At 38.6% G+C, this 16,464-nt stretch overlaps 1 protein-coding gene across 1 annotated transcript in view; it reads left to right on the top strand.

The window, feature by feature from the left end:
• DNAH11 (dynein axonemal heavy chain 11) overlaps positions 1–16,464 on the top strand; it is a 261,889-nt gene that overhangs the window by 148,913 nt on the left and 96,512 nt on the right. The window contains 2 exon segments of the mRNA XM_067562084.1: positions 4,434–4,667; positions 6,904–7,050. Coding sequence (XP_067418185.1) covers positions 4,434–4,667; positions 6,904–7,050 — 381 coding nt within the window.

Raw genomic sequence — 16,464 nt, 5'->3', positions numbered from 1 at the left:
ATGAAAAAGATGTAGGGGTCAGAACAGACAAGTAACTGAACGTGAGCTCCCAGTGATCCCTGGATGTATAAATGGGGGCGTAGAGAGAAGAAGTAGGGGTGTGATTTTTGCCTCTGCATGTGGCACTGGTGGGATCAATAGAGGAATAGTGCATACAGTTCTGATCCCATTTTTAAAAGGATGTTGAAAAACTGGAGAGGGTGCAGAGAAGAGCCACAAAAAAGGATTCAAGGACTGGTGAAAATGTCTTAAAGTGAGACTTAAAGAGCTCAATCTGTTTAGTTTATCAAAAAGAAGATCGAGCGGAATCTTCATTACAGTGTATAAGTATTTTCATGAAGAGAAAATACTGGTACTGTAGGGCTCTTTAATCTAATGGAGAAAGGAGTAACAAGATCCAATGGCTCGAAGCTGAAGCCAGACAAGTTTAAATTGTAAATAAAGCACACATTTTTAACAGTGAAGGTGATTAACCATTGGAAAAAAATCAGATCAAATCTGGGTGTCTTTCTGGAAGGTGTGCTTTAGTCAAACATAAACAAGTTAGTGGGCTTAATAGAGTGTACCTGGATGAAACTTAATGGCCTTCAACATACAGCAGTTCAGACTAAGTGATCTAATGCTCCCTCTGGCCTTAAACTCTATGATTCTATGAACAAAATGTGCAGCTGAGAAAAGCACATTTGCCTTATTCAACAGCATCCTCTCAAGCTGTAGGAGTCTTACTGGAAAGGTACTGGCCATGGTGTGTTGTAGCAAGGAAGAGTAAAGGATCTTAAAGTTAGAGAAACTGGGGAGGAAATGGAGAGTGTCACTTGGAGTAGAAGTGAAGTTGGTTCTGGTAGGGCTTTTTAAATGTTTTAAAATAAAAACTCAAACTGACAAACATTAACACGCAGCATGGCAAAAAACAAAGAACCCTATGTAGAGATGCGGAGATCCATATATTGGATATATAGGGTTGACACTCCACTATAAAACTCTGTTTGGGGCTGAAATAATGCTTATAAAGTGTGTTCTCTGAGGTATTGTCCCTATCTGTTTAATCTTAGTATGCCACATCATCTCCACTTCCCACAACCAACTGTAATTTCATGTATTAACTGTAAACATAAAATAAGCAAATCCACAATTCATCTCCATTTCCTCAAACAAACAAAAAACCTCCCTGCTCCTTTGAAGTTCTGTTGTTATGCTCTCTTGCACCCTAGTGCTGGAGGCTTGGTACTAAACTGTGCACTTTGTTTTAGAAAATTTGTCGTTCTACCCCTGGGGGTATTGTACCTTGCATGAGATATAGTGAAATCCAGCATAATATGAGTCATATGACATAATGTCAGCTTGAAATAACTTCCCTTCCTAGTCCCAATACTAACAATGGGTAGGTTTCCCTCCCTGTTTTGATAACGGCCTGAATTACACAATCAAGCGGTTCAGTAGCATCAGTTGTTTCTGCCATTGCTTGATGTATTTTCAGCTAACGGAACTTGTTGCCGAAAGCTGAGATCTGTAGTCAGAAGGTGGAATAGCTGGTTTAGTAATGACTGGTTTAGATCCTGAAGAAAGCAATAAAGGGCCTTCTTATTCAGACAAAAGTCTTCTTAACTCCAGAGTGGTGTTAGACCCAGAGCAGTTACAGGATTGTCTGAGCTCTTGCGTGCACAAAAAAGCCACTATGCCGAGATCTAAAATAAAGTAATTTTCTTGATGCATCAGGATTTTTTTTTTTAAAAAAGACTCTGTATTTTGTTTATAAATTGGATACAAACTTTCCCCCCAATCCTCTTTAGGAATATTCTTGATTCAGAACTGGTTAATCTTGATTACTGACTTGTTGCTATTTTATACTTTCTAGTGATCAGCAGTTAAATAAAACATTGAAAGTATCAACAAGTTTTACATAAAGAAGGCCAAACTAGCAATAATAATTTTATTTGCCTTCATCTCTGAATGGGCTTATACTGAAAAATGCATCGTAGTATTTAAAAAAAAAAGAGAGAGATAAATGAATGGCAGAATAAATAATTTATGCTAATGAAATTACTGCAATTAGTAGTTTCACAATGACCCTTTTAAAAGCCACAGCTGTTAATGTCAGGAAGTGCTGTCACTGCTGACCTTATCATAAGAGAAAGTGACACATTGAAAATGCAGGGAAGACCAATCATCAAAGAGGTCTGTTCGGGAACGATTAGAGTTTTCTGAAAAACAGTGTGAATTACAACCAGCTGCTCTCTGGCTCGGTATATCTCCCATGCTGTGCCATTTTGTTAAGCTTGATAACAATAGTTATTTTGCCCCATTGAGACAAGTTGTCTCAGGCCACTTGCAGCTCTACCGGAACCCACTTCTTCCCTCACTGATTTACAAATGAAACTGTTGTCAAAGACTGCTTTTCAGGACCGCTGAGTAGAGACCTCTCATAAGCATCATGACTGGGTAGGGGCCAGTTACTCTGTAAGAAGGTTGCCCTTGGCTAGGATGGGTATCTGTACTGCAATGTTTGGGTGTATAATAGACATTTAAAAGTAAAAGACTGAAACGGATTTCTGCTTGTGACTAACTGTTCAAATGTGCATAAAATGTGTTTGTTTTTTTCTTCGCTTTCAGAAACAGAATTCTGCATTTTGTTTTGTTTTTATATTAGCTGGGTTATGCTGCCTTTGCTCCAACAAAGGATGTGGAGGCTCCTATTTATTTATTATTTTAAAGGCAATTTATTTCAACTTTCCCACATATGCAATCATTCTGTATTTGGTTCCTCCTTCTGATTTCCGTTATTGTAATCACAGGGGAAACTGGGGTTTTTTTAAACTAGCTTTTAAAGCCACAAAAAATAATGAGGCTTCTCACTGAGAAAAATTGTAAATCTATCTACACTAACCTGATTGTAATAGTAATGATGTAGGTTTGAGACGTTTAACTGCATCAACAACCACTCATGAGCAATTTTCTAAAAGATCTCTAAGCATTATTGACAACGCTTTGGTAAATTATGTGTGACTTTCCTAAGAGTTGGTGTAGCTCATTTAATTCATATTAATTGATTTTTAGGCTTCCCTTGATTAATTGAACTGGGTTCATCTTGTACAGAATGCAATAAATAATCATTAAAATGAGGGAGATGTGACTCCACAAATTATAAAGTTAAGTACATTAGAAGTCATAGAGGACAAAATGGAAGTTACTTACAGTGATGGACCTAAATAAGTCTTTATAGCGGCATTTTCCAGTTAATTTTTATATGTAATAGAGAAGTTTAACCTAAGTACTTCCCCAAGCTCAAAATTCTACAGAATATATATGCTAGTGACGCTTATATCCTTAGACTTGTATTATTTTAAAAAGCCCAACACATTTCTCATGTGAAATGAGCTTTTCATTGCAAGCTTTATCCAGTGAATAGTGCTCCAGATTAAAGCCCCCGAGTAGCATATTTTATCTTCTGGGAAGTCTGGAATGAAATTAATTTGAAAACTTGCACTTGGAGCGTTCCTTGTCCTGTCCCTTTCTGTCCTCCCCACCTAATTTAAGACAAGTGGATGAAGACAGTTTCTCTTTTGTCCATATTTTGTGCTTGGCATGGAAATACATGAGTAAATATAATCCCTTTTAACAGCTTTAAATATGCTTTGCCTGCTTTAATTATCATGTAGTATATTGGAAGAGGTTATATGTTATAAAAGATGATAAAGTAGGACGGTCAAATAAGAACTATAGGAAAGAAATTACGAATAAATGCTCTATTGATGAGTGTACTATACATACAATAAGTAATTAATTAAATGCCTGAACCAGTACTCATTGAAGTCAATGGAAAGATTCCCTTTGACTTCAAATGGTATTGGATTGGGCCCAGTCCTGTTCCTTTGAAGTCAATGGTGGTATCTCCTATTGACATCAAATAGGAACTGGATTGGGGATTATGATATGTGGAGTGTGTAGGGAACACTGTAATCAGAGCAAGAGCATCATACACATTTTTTACTTGACCTGAAGAGGGTTTTTCAATCAAGAATTCCAGAAGTAAAATGCCAAATTCCTAGCACATTAATTCTGCACTTAATAGTACAATGGTGATTATTTATAGATCTTATCATTTGTAGCCTTTTGTGGGTGTTTTTAAAAAATAACTCCAATATATGGTGAAATGATATATGGTAGTCAGCTGCTGGGGCAATGAAAGTTTTGTGAGTACTGAGAGAGGATTATTCCAAATTGTAAAAAAATCAGGGAGATGCAGTTTGATTAGTTGAAAAGTTTCTTTAGTACACTGACACTGTTATGTTTTTCAATGGAGTTTGAAAATTATTATTGCTGGCGATCCTTCCTGAGTTGTGTAACCTCTTCCGGGGTATATAGCTGTATTTAATGTTTCAAGTGTTTTTTTGCCCTTATATTTAAATTTGTTTCTGTTCCTTCCATGTTTTCAGCCACACGTTCAGGATTCCATTTGCCTTTTTATGGCCTATGCCCACACCAGTGTGAATGAGATGAGTGCAAAATATTATCAGAATGAGAAGCGGTACAATTATGCCACTCCAAAAAGTTTCCTGGAGCAAATTACACTTTATAAGATCCTGCTGGAGAAGAAATACAAGGATATGTCCAAGCGCATGGAACATCTGGTGAAAGGCATTCAGAAGTTGAAAACAACAGCTTCTCAGGTAAAACTAGCACATGTGAGGAAAGACATACTCCTCTCTCTTTTTCTCTCTTTTCTAAGGAAAAATTGCTAATCTTGTATTGAAATGTCTCTGCACCTTTTCAATAGGCTGCTGAGTTCTGGCACTGCTGTTTCAGTGCTGTCCTAGGTTTTTGAAACTGGATTTTATTTTATGTAATGCCTTTCAAACTCCAGGTACCTGTAGATGTCTGTCAGAGAAATGGGTTACTATCCTAACGTTTGAGCTGGGTTGTGGCTCAAAGCTAGAGTCTACACTGGAGGGGTGAGTAGGGCCCCAGAAGAAATTCTGAGAGGCTCAGAACACACACTACAGGAGTGAGCAGCAGGGCCACCCTGAGAGAAGATACAGGTTATGACAGTGGCTGGCTGATGAAGGGGAGGGGTGAAGCCATACCATCACTCCTTCCCTTCTTTTTTTAGGAGGCTAATGCTAGCTAGCTATAAACAGTGCCTGTGCTCCCAACCAGACTGTGACTAGTCTCTGCACAGGGATATGAGGAAGGGAAAAGCTCTTTGGATCCTCATTTGTCTTCTCACCCTCAGGCACATGCTTGTGGCTAGCCACAACTCAGCCATTTGTTTGCTAAAGCTAAGAAGTCTCTGTGTTTAGAGATTTATATATAACATTTAAACATTCAGTTGTAGTATTTGCATAGCATTGCAACTTTGTGCTAGTGCATGAGAACCAGAAAGGGATGTGCAAAAGGTAAACAGCTAACGAAAGGCTGAAGGCAAACTAATACTTTCAAAAAAATGTTTAGTTTTAATAGTCTAAGATGCTCTTAGAAACACAGGTAAGGACTTCTTTTTAATTATGTAATGTGATTTTTAATTTGACAATGGCCCTTTAGAGAGTGTAGTGACTGTGTTGGCAGACAGAGCAGCCATCAGCTGTACCTTCCATATAGCCTTGCACATGAATCTGAATATATGTTATCTAAAAGGCACCAGGTACCTGGGGCAGTGCACAATTTAAAGTGCAAGCAATGTAAAATCAGATAAAATTCTGTTTTTAAAAAATAGTCTGAAGGGGGTAGTTTTGCAGAGAATCTATTCGGTAATGAACGAGAATGTGGTACAGATGCCAGAGCTTCATTTCTTCCTCTTTCCAACAAGTGCCATGAGCTTAGTAACTGAAAAGGAAAAAAAAGTTCTGTCTTTTTAAAAGTCACGTGTGTGGAAGGATGGAGAGGCAAGAATGCCTTATAGCACTCAAGCACGACCCAGTTAAGGAACTATATTAATGGTTAGGAGACCACATGGTGCTCATGAAACAGTGCCTCAAGAGGGTAAAGTGGGAAGATCCCCATGGTTCTAACAGAGGCCAAAGTGATGTGAGATTGTATGATAGGTTTTCTGTTGGTCTTCAGAATTTCATCTTAACATTTTCCAGCAAACAAACAGAACAACCTTCATACTGACTTTGAAGTTTAAAGCCACTAATACTGTTCTCTGACTTGGCATCTGTCCATATCAGGTTATAGTGAATCTCTTCTGATTTGATACAGAATCATATCATGACTAACAGCCGATAAGATTCTTGGAGGAGTAAGAAAAAACAAATATATATTAAAATACTTCCATTATGCATGGAAAAATACTGTTGAATATTTTGATGTGGGTGACTAGCATGTCAGGCAATAAATTGCTCTTTCAACAAGCAGGTAGCCTTTGTTAAACGAAACCTGATTTTTTTTTAATCTAAACCCTTGGCAAACTTCCCTTAAAATTATCTATGAAAGGCTCTTCAGAGTGATTATTGAGCACTTTCCAACATGTCCTGTTGCTTCTGTTTATATAGTTGCATCTATGCCAGGGCCCGCAGCAATTTGTTGAGCTGCTCAGACATCTGGTTTCAGGAACAGCCTTGGGCTCTCAGAAACTGGACAGATCACAGTTTAGGCACATCAGAGGAGCTGTTAAGGTTCTAGTGGGTGTGGTTTGATTGTTTTGTATAATTTGTTAAATCATTTAGAAAGCAACAAACTTCTCCCTTGAGCCACAAAAATGAGGCTGTATTATGGAAACAAACGATAACAATTGAAGACGAAAAATAAGAGATGAATACTATTTTGCTTTGAAATGGAACTGAAAACAAAGTTCAAGTACAAGTTACATCCAAGTGTTTGTTATACATCCCCCTTTGAGAAATGTACATGTTCAAGAAGTTTGCCTAATAATGACTGCTCCAAAATTTCTTCTCTGTTGCACTTTAGGTAGAAGATCTAAAATCCAAACTTGCCTCTCAAGAGGCAGAACTACAACTGAGAAATCAAGATGCTGAAGCTTTGATTACTAAGATAGGGCTTCAGACTGAGAAAGTGAGCAAGGAAAAAGCCACTGCTGATGCAGAGGAGCGAAAGGTCAGTCTAATTGCACCATTTAGGATTGTTGAGCTATATTTAATACAAAATAAACCTTTATAGGTGAACAGTTTTGAACAACTTCCTCTCTAGGGAGCATAAAGTCTAAAGAATTATTATACTTACACATATAATAGCATTTCACACCATGATTATCATTTGACCTTTCTTTACATTATGCATTTTCCCAACCTTTTAGCTCTTTTAATGATATGAAAGAACAATAAATACTGAGCTCATTCAAGCATATAATGGATGTAGATCTTAAGAATCAGGCCTATTTGTAATACAGTAAAGGTCACAGAGTCTTCTCTGAGAACTTCAGGTTTCTAAAGGCTTTGGGGCTTTAGGTAAATTGAACAACTCAATTGATATCAATTCCATTGCCATTGTTCCATTGCCTTACAACGTTATTTCCAAATTCTGGATCCTAATATCCTTCTATGGGATGTGTGTGCAGTTTAGAATTTGCATCCTTTTTCTCTGCTCTGCTCCGCTCAACATATGGAATTGGCTATCAATTTTATTATTAAAAAGATAGAGAATTGTTTCTGTTAGCCATTACTGAAAACTGGATTCAAATTCAGGGTTTTATCCTGAACCAAAACGTTTGAACCACTAAATTGAGCATCCCATTTTTGTACTAAAAACATAGTGAATGTATCTTTATGCTGTAGTGGCAATTGATCTATTTAAGTCTCCCTACCTTGTGGCCCAGTGGACTTGTGCAAACCTGACATTTTGCTGCAAAAACTAATGTACATTGTCTCCTTTAACAACACCAGAGAACGGAGTTTCTTAATGTTTCAGAATAGCAATTAAACTGTTTTGGTGTAGGGACAGGAAAACTCAAGTTATAACAAACTTTGTCAGCTGTTGAGATGAGAACAGACACTGTTTTACAATCATGCTATACTGTCTGTAGGGCTACCAAAACTTTCACCTTTTTCTGTGGCTATCCCTCATTCCATCACTGTTGCACTTGCTAAAATGGTTACTATTAGGTGTGCTTTATTTTTATAATGCACATTTTGATCTTTCTTTGAAGATGTTTGTTTTGCCATTAACATAAATAAAAACTGGATCAGGCCCTTTTTGTATCTCTCCAAATTATGCTAACTGTAACCTTTGCAAATCAAATTTTATACAAGAATTTAAAAGAATTGTCAGAAAGGTTAAAATCAAGAGTGTCATTTAACGTGCACAGATAGGATTGCTCAGGAAAAGCTCTGAATTTTTTCAACCACTTTTCAGTGGACTTTTTATTGCAACAGTTCTGCATGTTTTCAATAGATTTAGGATGATTGGGGAACATCCTTAACACATTTCAAATTACTTCATTAAGCAATTAGGCACAACACTTAGTGTGATTATCCTGGAATAATCACACCCCAGGCCATTTTTTCAGGCTGCAGGCGCAGCCTCATGCCTATAACAATTACCACATTCCCTTTAGTTGTCTTCTTGCTCTTCTAAAACATTTTAATTGGGATGAAGGTATCCTTGTGTGTTACACTAATCCAAAGCTATTTTTAAAAGCTGAAGATGGTGTATAAAGATTAATCTGCACCTGTATTTTTTTGTATAAAAAGTCACCAACAAATGAGAATTCAAGCAGTTTATAAATATTTTTCAAACTACGTAATGCAAACAATTGGTCACACTTGTTTTAATTACTTCAATTTAAAACCTATGGAGTGGGAAAGCTAAAGGTGTAAGGACTTTGTACGTTTTGAAGCATTACCTAGATGCTGCTTTTAGAGATGCTCTGCCTATAGGGGTGAGGAGAGACGGGGGTGGTCAAAGCCCATCAGAATCATCCAGAGAGGAAGGACCAGTCTGGGTGGGACCAGACCATTGGTGTAAGCTGGAGCTTGTACAGGAGTCAAGAGAGTCTATTTAAAGGTATCCCTTCTTTTGAGCTTGTAAACAGTGGCAACAGCACTGCTGATACTTTATTGGCAGCTGCAGTCACTCTTTGGGTGATATCAGTCTGACACATCAGAATAGCTGTATAGCTGTAAATGCATTGTGATACATCTCGCTTTCTAAGAAGGAACCTGCCCCTTTCAAAGCAGAACACAACACCATCACACTAATACAGAGTAATGTAGGTATTGTGGATAGTGGAATTACATTGGGTAAGCATGGGGAGTGAGGCTGGAACCAGTCTGGCTGACTTCCCCCGCCCCCCCCCCCCCAACTAAAACAATGCTTTTTGTTTTTGTCTGCTGCACTTAGATCATCACATTCATGAGTTCAACTATTTTTTACATGTGATTGTACATTTTATTCCCAGCTTTCCCAGCAATTCAGATATAGCTCAGTAAATCTTATCTGTAGGAACTTCCACCCTGAACTGGACTACCAAAATGTTGGTGATCAGTGTTAAAAGCATATCTCCACTGGGAGGAGTGGATTGATTGAAATCACCTTTCTGTCTCTCATTCCCTTTTTATTTAGGAAAAAAACCTTATTAAAAATCAATATAGCTTCCCAGTTTCCTCCAGCCACCAAGAAGCAAAGAGTAGTAGCACAATTAGTAAGAACAAGGAAGAGAAAATGGGGAAAATCAGAAAATGGAAATAAAATTAAAGAATAAGCTTGTGGTATTTTAATTCTCTGTTCTGTTTAATGGAAATACTACATCATGTCTGAACCACTGTGTGGTACTGTTTATAATGTAAGAAAGTTCAGTTGGTATATGTTCTAACCATTTTTAAATGGTGCCACATCTGTTGTATACAGTGTTGTTCTGGCCATGTTGGTCCCAGTATATTAGAGAGACAAAGTGGATGAGTTAATATCTTTTTTATTGGACCAATTTCTTGAAGAGCTCTGTGTAGCTCGAAAGCTTATCTCTCTCACCAACGAAAGCTGGTCCAATAAAAGATATTACCTCACCCACCTTGTCTCACCACATCTGTTGTGCAGATCTGCTGACCTGTATCTTCCCATATTAGTGCAGCTTGTCTTATACAGAATTTGTATTTTCTGCCCGCGTATAATGGTATCAGTAGCTTAGGCTAGCAGCCTGGCAGTACCTGGAAAGAGTGTGTGAATAAACGAAGAGCTGAAAACTATAAACAGTACTTAATTTTAAAGCATGTTATGGCTGTGATACAAACCTGCGAATGCTGGGAAATTCATCCTACAGCTCCCACCAGCTCAATCCTGAACTCACGTTGTTTTGGAGATGGGGAAAGGCAGAAGGGACTGTTAAGCTTCACTTTGAGTTTCCTGGTTTAGCAACATGTAACTTAATCCATGTTTATTCCTAGTTTGTTGTTTTCTTGGGTTTTGTATATATGCATAATAAATACACACAGATACATGGCTGCCAGCCCAGACTATTGTACAAAAAACTACTGTAGCTAGGACTACCTATTCATAGTAAAAGTTCTTATGGAGAGTTTTTTATTGCCAATGCACTGTAGCATCTATCCAAATATTAATATCCGGATCACTGTAATATTTTTCTATCTCTGTAATTAGACTTTGTTCAAGCAAGATCTAACAGGAAATGTGTGCATGAAAAGCTATTTCACATGAATAGTGAGGTACAAGGATAAAGACCAAACTAAGTACATCTGGCTCCAGCCCCAGGCAACATATCCTTAAAAAATAAGTGCACTCAGGGGTGTGCACAGGAGGGAGGCAAGCAGGGGCACAGGCCCCCAATATTCAGTGGGGGCACAGAACTCCTCCGGCCCTGGGGCTGCAGCGGAGAGTGCAAGTTCCTCCAACCTCAGAGCCACAGCAGGGGCACAGAACATCCCCCTCCAAAAGCAGTCAGTTTTAAATTCCTGTGCACGCCCCTAAGTACAATAATCTCCCAAATATGCAATTGTAATTGATACAGAAATCCTGTACTAAGGGCTTGTCTATATGAGAAAGTTGCACTGATATAACCCAAATATAAATTGATATGGTTAAACTATAGCACAAGGATGTGTGGACATTCTTATTTCAGTTTTAAGAGTGGCTTAATTTGTTTAAGCCAGTTCTTAATAGGTTTAAGTTAAACTGATATAAAACTCTCTTAAACCAAAATAAGAGTGCACACAAAGGAAGCTGCATTGACTTAATCATATCTGTTTAAATTCCCACCTGAAATTAAACCAGTGCAAATACTAGGGAAGCCTATTGCACTCTCTGTCAGGTTACTCATAGAGTCTCCTTAGAATCCCTGGCTGTGAATGGCAGTGAAGACCATGAATAAGGGCCAGGATGAGAGTAGTCTCACCTATGTAGTAGTCACGGAATAAAATGGGACAACCCTGCAGCTAGAGAGGAAGAAGCAGTGTTGCCCAGCTACACAGACACTTCTGGGAAAGAAGCCTGCAGTCACTGCCCAAGGGGCGAAGGACAGAGCCAGGAAGAGTGGGGGCTGTGATAAACACCTTCCCCCTACAGGTAGCAGCAACATCAGGGAGCCTGGCAGAGGGTGGGCAGCTTGTTCCTGCACGGTGAGAGTCAGTTGCTGCTGCAAACCAAGCAACTTGCTCCCCTGCTGAGCCAGGACAGGAGCAGGTTCTATGGGTTATTGCAATGGAGGACAACTGAGCAATGCATTACACAATCAGCTAGCCTGTGAGTGGTGACAACACCCTCCAACTTGAATGGGCTTGCACCAGGATATATGATTCTCTGGTGACTCATTTTCACTCCAAGACCAAGAGAGCATAATTTTCAATATAGTTACATCATTCCTTAAATATCACCATACACACATCTCACAATTGTTCCAGAAGGGTAGCCGTGTTAGTCTGTATACAGCAAAAACAACAAGAGTTCTGTGGCACTTTAAAGACTAACAAATTTAATATTTGTAGGCATAAGCTTTCGAGAGACTTCAACTCTCTTCTTCAGATGCAGTAATACTGAAAATTGGTAACACAGAGGCATCTTATAGATATCCAGGTGCATTGAGAACAACGGGGGAGGTGGAGTCCAGCAGTAAGCAAAATTACCCTTTCCAGCCTACCCCAATCTATCCTTCATCTAGGGAATGACAGTTTTTCAGAGATCATTTCCCTCAATCGGCTCCATCCATCTACCACTCTCTTCTCCCACCTGGCAGAGCTGGCCAGACTGAGCAGATAGGCCAGGAGATGCTCCCATCTCTGAGGAGACAATATCATGAGACAAAGAGTAGGAGCTCTCCCACAATCGCTTGCAGCTCATGGGCCCTCACTTGGCCAGGAAAAGGGGCTCAGACTGGACAATATTTAAAGTCTCTGCACTTACCCAGCACCAGCCCAGATTCTTCCAGAGAAACTCCTCAAGGTTCATGGGACTACACAAATCAGACTACCCTCACCGATGAAAAACCATTCATAACTCAGGCTGGCTCCTTGGGACTTCCAGGATCCCCTGATAAAGGAGCACAACAATCTGATGACTCTCCTATATATAAATGGGCAAGGAGTACAAAGCAGGAAGAATATGGAGAAACTGCATGAGCACAACTGGATTCCAAATAATGGTATTTATTATAAGGCTGTCAAACAATTTTTTAAAATTGCAATTAATCAGGAGATTTAAAAAAAAAAAAAAAAGCAGTGATTATTCACAATTTTAATTGCACTGTTAAATAATAATAGAATACCAATTTAAATTTACTATAAATATTTTTGGATGTTTTTCTACATTTCCAAATACATTCATTTAAATTACAACACAGAATACAAAGTGTAAGGTGCTCACTTTATTATTTTTTATTACAAATGTTTGCACTGTAAAAAGATAAACAAAAGAAATAGTATTTTTCAGTTCACCTCATGCAAGTATTGCAATGCAATATCTTTATTGTGAAAGGGCAACTTACAAATGTAGTTGTTTTTTTTTAACATAACTGCATTCGAAAACAAAACGATGTAAAACTTTAGAGCCTAGAAGTTGAAGCATGAAGGGGCATACGAATGTTTAGCATATCTGGCACCTAAATACCTTGCGACGGCGGCTACAACAGTGCCATGCGAACGTCTGTTCTCACTTTCAGATGACATTGTAAATAAGAAGCGGGCAGTATTTTCTCCTGTAAATGTAAACAAACATGTTTGTCTTAGTGATTGGCTGAACAAGAAGTCAGACGAGTGAACTTGTGTCAGATGAACTGAAAAATACCATTTTTGTTCATCTTTTTTACAGTGCAAATAGTTGTAATAAAAATATAATATATAGCAGCACTGTACATTTTGTATTCTGTGTTGTAACTGAAATCAATATATTTGAAAATGCAGAAAAACATCCAAAAATATTTATAATAAATTTAGATTGTTATTCTATTATTGTTTAACAATGTGATTAAAACAGTGATTATCTTTTTTATCTAGTTAATTAATTTGCATTAATTGCATGCATTAATTACGATTAATTGACCGCCCTAATTTATTAACTATGTACAAATATACAAGACCTCTCTAGCTACTTATGTATGCTTTGCTCTAGCAGGGTTCTGAATGTCTTCTGTGGCAGAAGATAGGGAGACCCACTTGAGGGCCCCCAAACTATTTATAAGGATAGTACCCAATTACTATACATTGTGAGGCAGGGTTGAGAAACTCAAGTGTATCTGCTGAAATGGGCCAGATTGTCTCCTGGGCAACTAGCTGTATCAGAGAGATTCACATAAAAAGGATACTGAACACAAAAGCAGGGTGTCTAAGCTATCAGCAGACACACTATGTGGAATGCTCCCTGAACCTGGAACTATTACAGCTGATTTCCAGTGTCCCAGGCTACCGCCTGGGAAATCTATTTGCATACAATCAAAATGCAAAGGTGAAACTGTTATTCACCAGAGAAAAAGACCACACCTCACTGAGATTGGACACTCTGACTCAGAGCTGTTTTGGCTCCTCTGTGCTTTCCTTGCTCTTCTGTTGGTAGGACCAATCACTCAGGAGGTGGAAAAAAAAGAAAATTAGGGAAGAAGATCATGGTACTGAGAACTTTTTCCACTCAATCTCCCATCTGACAGGGTCTCCTACCCTAGATCCAGTTCTTGTATTGGGAGCCTGATGCTTGGCTAACTTAGATGGGTTACTCTTCCAACATAATAGACTATCTTAGCATCCCACAAGTCTTCCACCCTTTTAGCCTATGCAAGAGTTTGGACAAAATTCTACTGATACCAAGATAGAAATACAACTCCAGGAAACTAGTCATCCTAGCTCTTCTGGATGTCTAAATTAGATGTCTAAGGCCTGGTCTACACTGCCAGCGAAATTTGACGACAGTTGACGAGAGTTACGCAAGCTACACAGAGTAGCTTGCCTAACTCCCATCGACTTCGTAACTTCCCTTAAGCATGCCATCTCCATTGCGTTGTGCCATCAGGAAATGTGTACCCGTCAACGCAGCGCTATGCCTTTTGGGGAGGTGGTTTTATTAGATCAACTTCCGGATTGATTGAGCGTATCTTCACTGCCGACATAGACAGCCTAAGATGGCCTAAACTTGGGCCCAAGACCTCCTACCATTATATCTCATGTCTCAGCACAAAATAGTGTTATAAACACAGGCTCTTCCAAGTCTTCAGTAGAATCCGGTGGTATTCAGGCACTTTAGGGCAGCATGTCTAGCAAAACTAGCCATCACACCTGCCTTCCTTCCCTGGGATCTGCCCACACTTCTGTAGGCTCTCACGACCCATTCAAACAGATGGCACTTAAGTCCCTGCATTTCATTTCCATAAAGACATGTTTCTTGTTCAGTCATGTCAGCAAAAGTCTGAAGACTCTGCTCTTATTACACCTTCCAGAAAGACGCAGTCATTTTTCAGACTACTGACTCATTTCTTGCCAAGATACACTCTTCCTTCCATACATCACAGAAAATTGTTCTTCCTTTATTTTGCCAAAGCCTCTACACGTGTATGAAGGAGCTGGTCAATTTTACCTTAGCTAGTTCTGCTGTCTGTTCATTTCTTTTCACACTAAGTGTCTGGGCCTGAAAGCTCCTCCATAGTCAGACGTTGCTGGGGACAAACCAATCACAAGTGAATCAGTGCCCATTCAACATTCTTCATGGCAGCATCCTGGGCAGAAAGGAAATCAACCATTGAAGAGGATCTCTCTCATCCAGTCTCTCCTCCTTTGGCAATATTTCTTTTGGCTCACTGAATTGAATTGAAATTGTGTAAAGCTGCTACGTAGCCACTCCCATTAACACTGTTTTTACAGAGTGCTATTGGGTTGACCTTCATTCCTACACAAAAGGAAAATTCCTTGAGTGGAAAGTGCTCCAAGCCATAACTTAATTATACCATTTTAGTTTTCTCATTCTACAGATGTTAAAGGCAGCTCATGCTTGTCCATGAAGCTCTAAGGCTGAGCTATGACCCTTCCACCTTCACTCCTGATGAGTGCGTCCACAATTGTAAGGAAACACTACATTTTTTACTAGTAGATTAAAAATAAAACTTTGCAACAGTAGCACTTTACTCAGTCATATTTGTTATATGCTTCTAGAATGAGAGCAGGACAAAGGCGTGGAGCCTTATGGACAAGTCTGAGCTACCTGTGATAGTTGCAGGGAGAGAAGAGCAATCCAAATGCCTTGTAATGGCAAAGAGGCCTTATCCAGAAAGGAAATTATCAAGTAACAAATTTTGCAGTGTATTTCTAGGGTGGTTTCAGGATAAGCGTAATTGCTCTGTGTAGGTGGTAATTTAGCCACTGGCATACAAGTTCTCCCTTACACAGTGCCTTGTAGCTGTTCTGAAATGGCTTTTTAAATGCATGTTTATTTAATTAGTGGGTATTATTAAAATAGAGCTGACACCATTAAATTATCAAAAAGCTTCATTTATTTTCACAGTACAAAAGCAATGTCATAAACCAGAAGCTCTGGGCAAATTTTTATTTTTAAAATGCATGCTGTTTTTCAATTACACAACTACAAAAATCCCAAACCGGTCTAAACATCTATTTTCTTACCTGATGTATTAATAAAATCAAAACAATGTTAAAAGAAAAAATATATTCCAAGCATAAAACATTCAATAAGCCTGGAGAACATTTTTTATTTTATATTTAGTTATAAAACTGTCAGTGTAAAGGATTATGATGGAAACTGTTACCGTGTTAGCTATGACCCTGATCCAGAGTGCATTGTGATTGCGTAGCTGGGCAAATGATCGCATAACTTAACTTTTTGTCAAGATGCCAGATAAATCTGTGACACGCAAATCCACAAATGGGCCAATTTTTCTGCCATTTTCTAGCTCCTCCATTTCTCTGCTCTTTTTATTTTGCCTGTATTCTTGATTTCTATGTGTTTTTTCCATAAAGAAATTCAGTGGATGTCTTCCACCTTCTCCCATTTTACTGCTCATAAAAGGACAACAGGAAGAGGATAGTGGTGCTGGAACAATCTTTATAGTGGGGGTGTTGAGGCATTGAATCA

This window comes from Emydura macquarii, unplaced genomic scaffold (genome assembly GCF_026122565.2).
Source record: "Emydura macquarii macquarii isolate MOO-44397 ecotype Brisbane River unplaced genomic scaffold, CSIRO-AGI_Emac_v2 contig_2422, whole genome shotgun sequence".
Taxonomy (NCBI): domain Eukaryota; kingdom Metazoa; phylum Chordata; order Testudines; family Chelidae; genus Emydura; species Emydura macquarii.
Note: the sequence above shows the minus strand (reverse complement) of the source record. Positions and strands in the feature narration are given on the sequence as shown.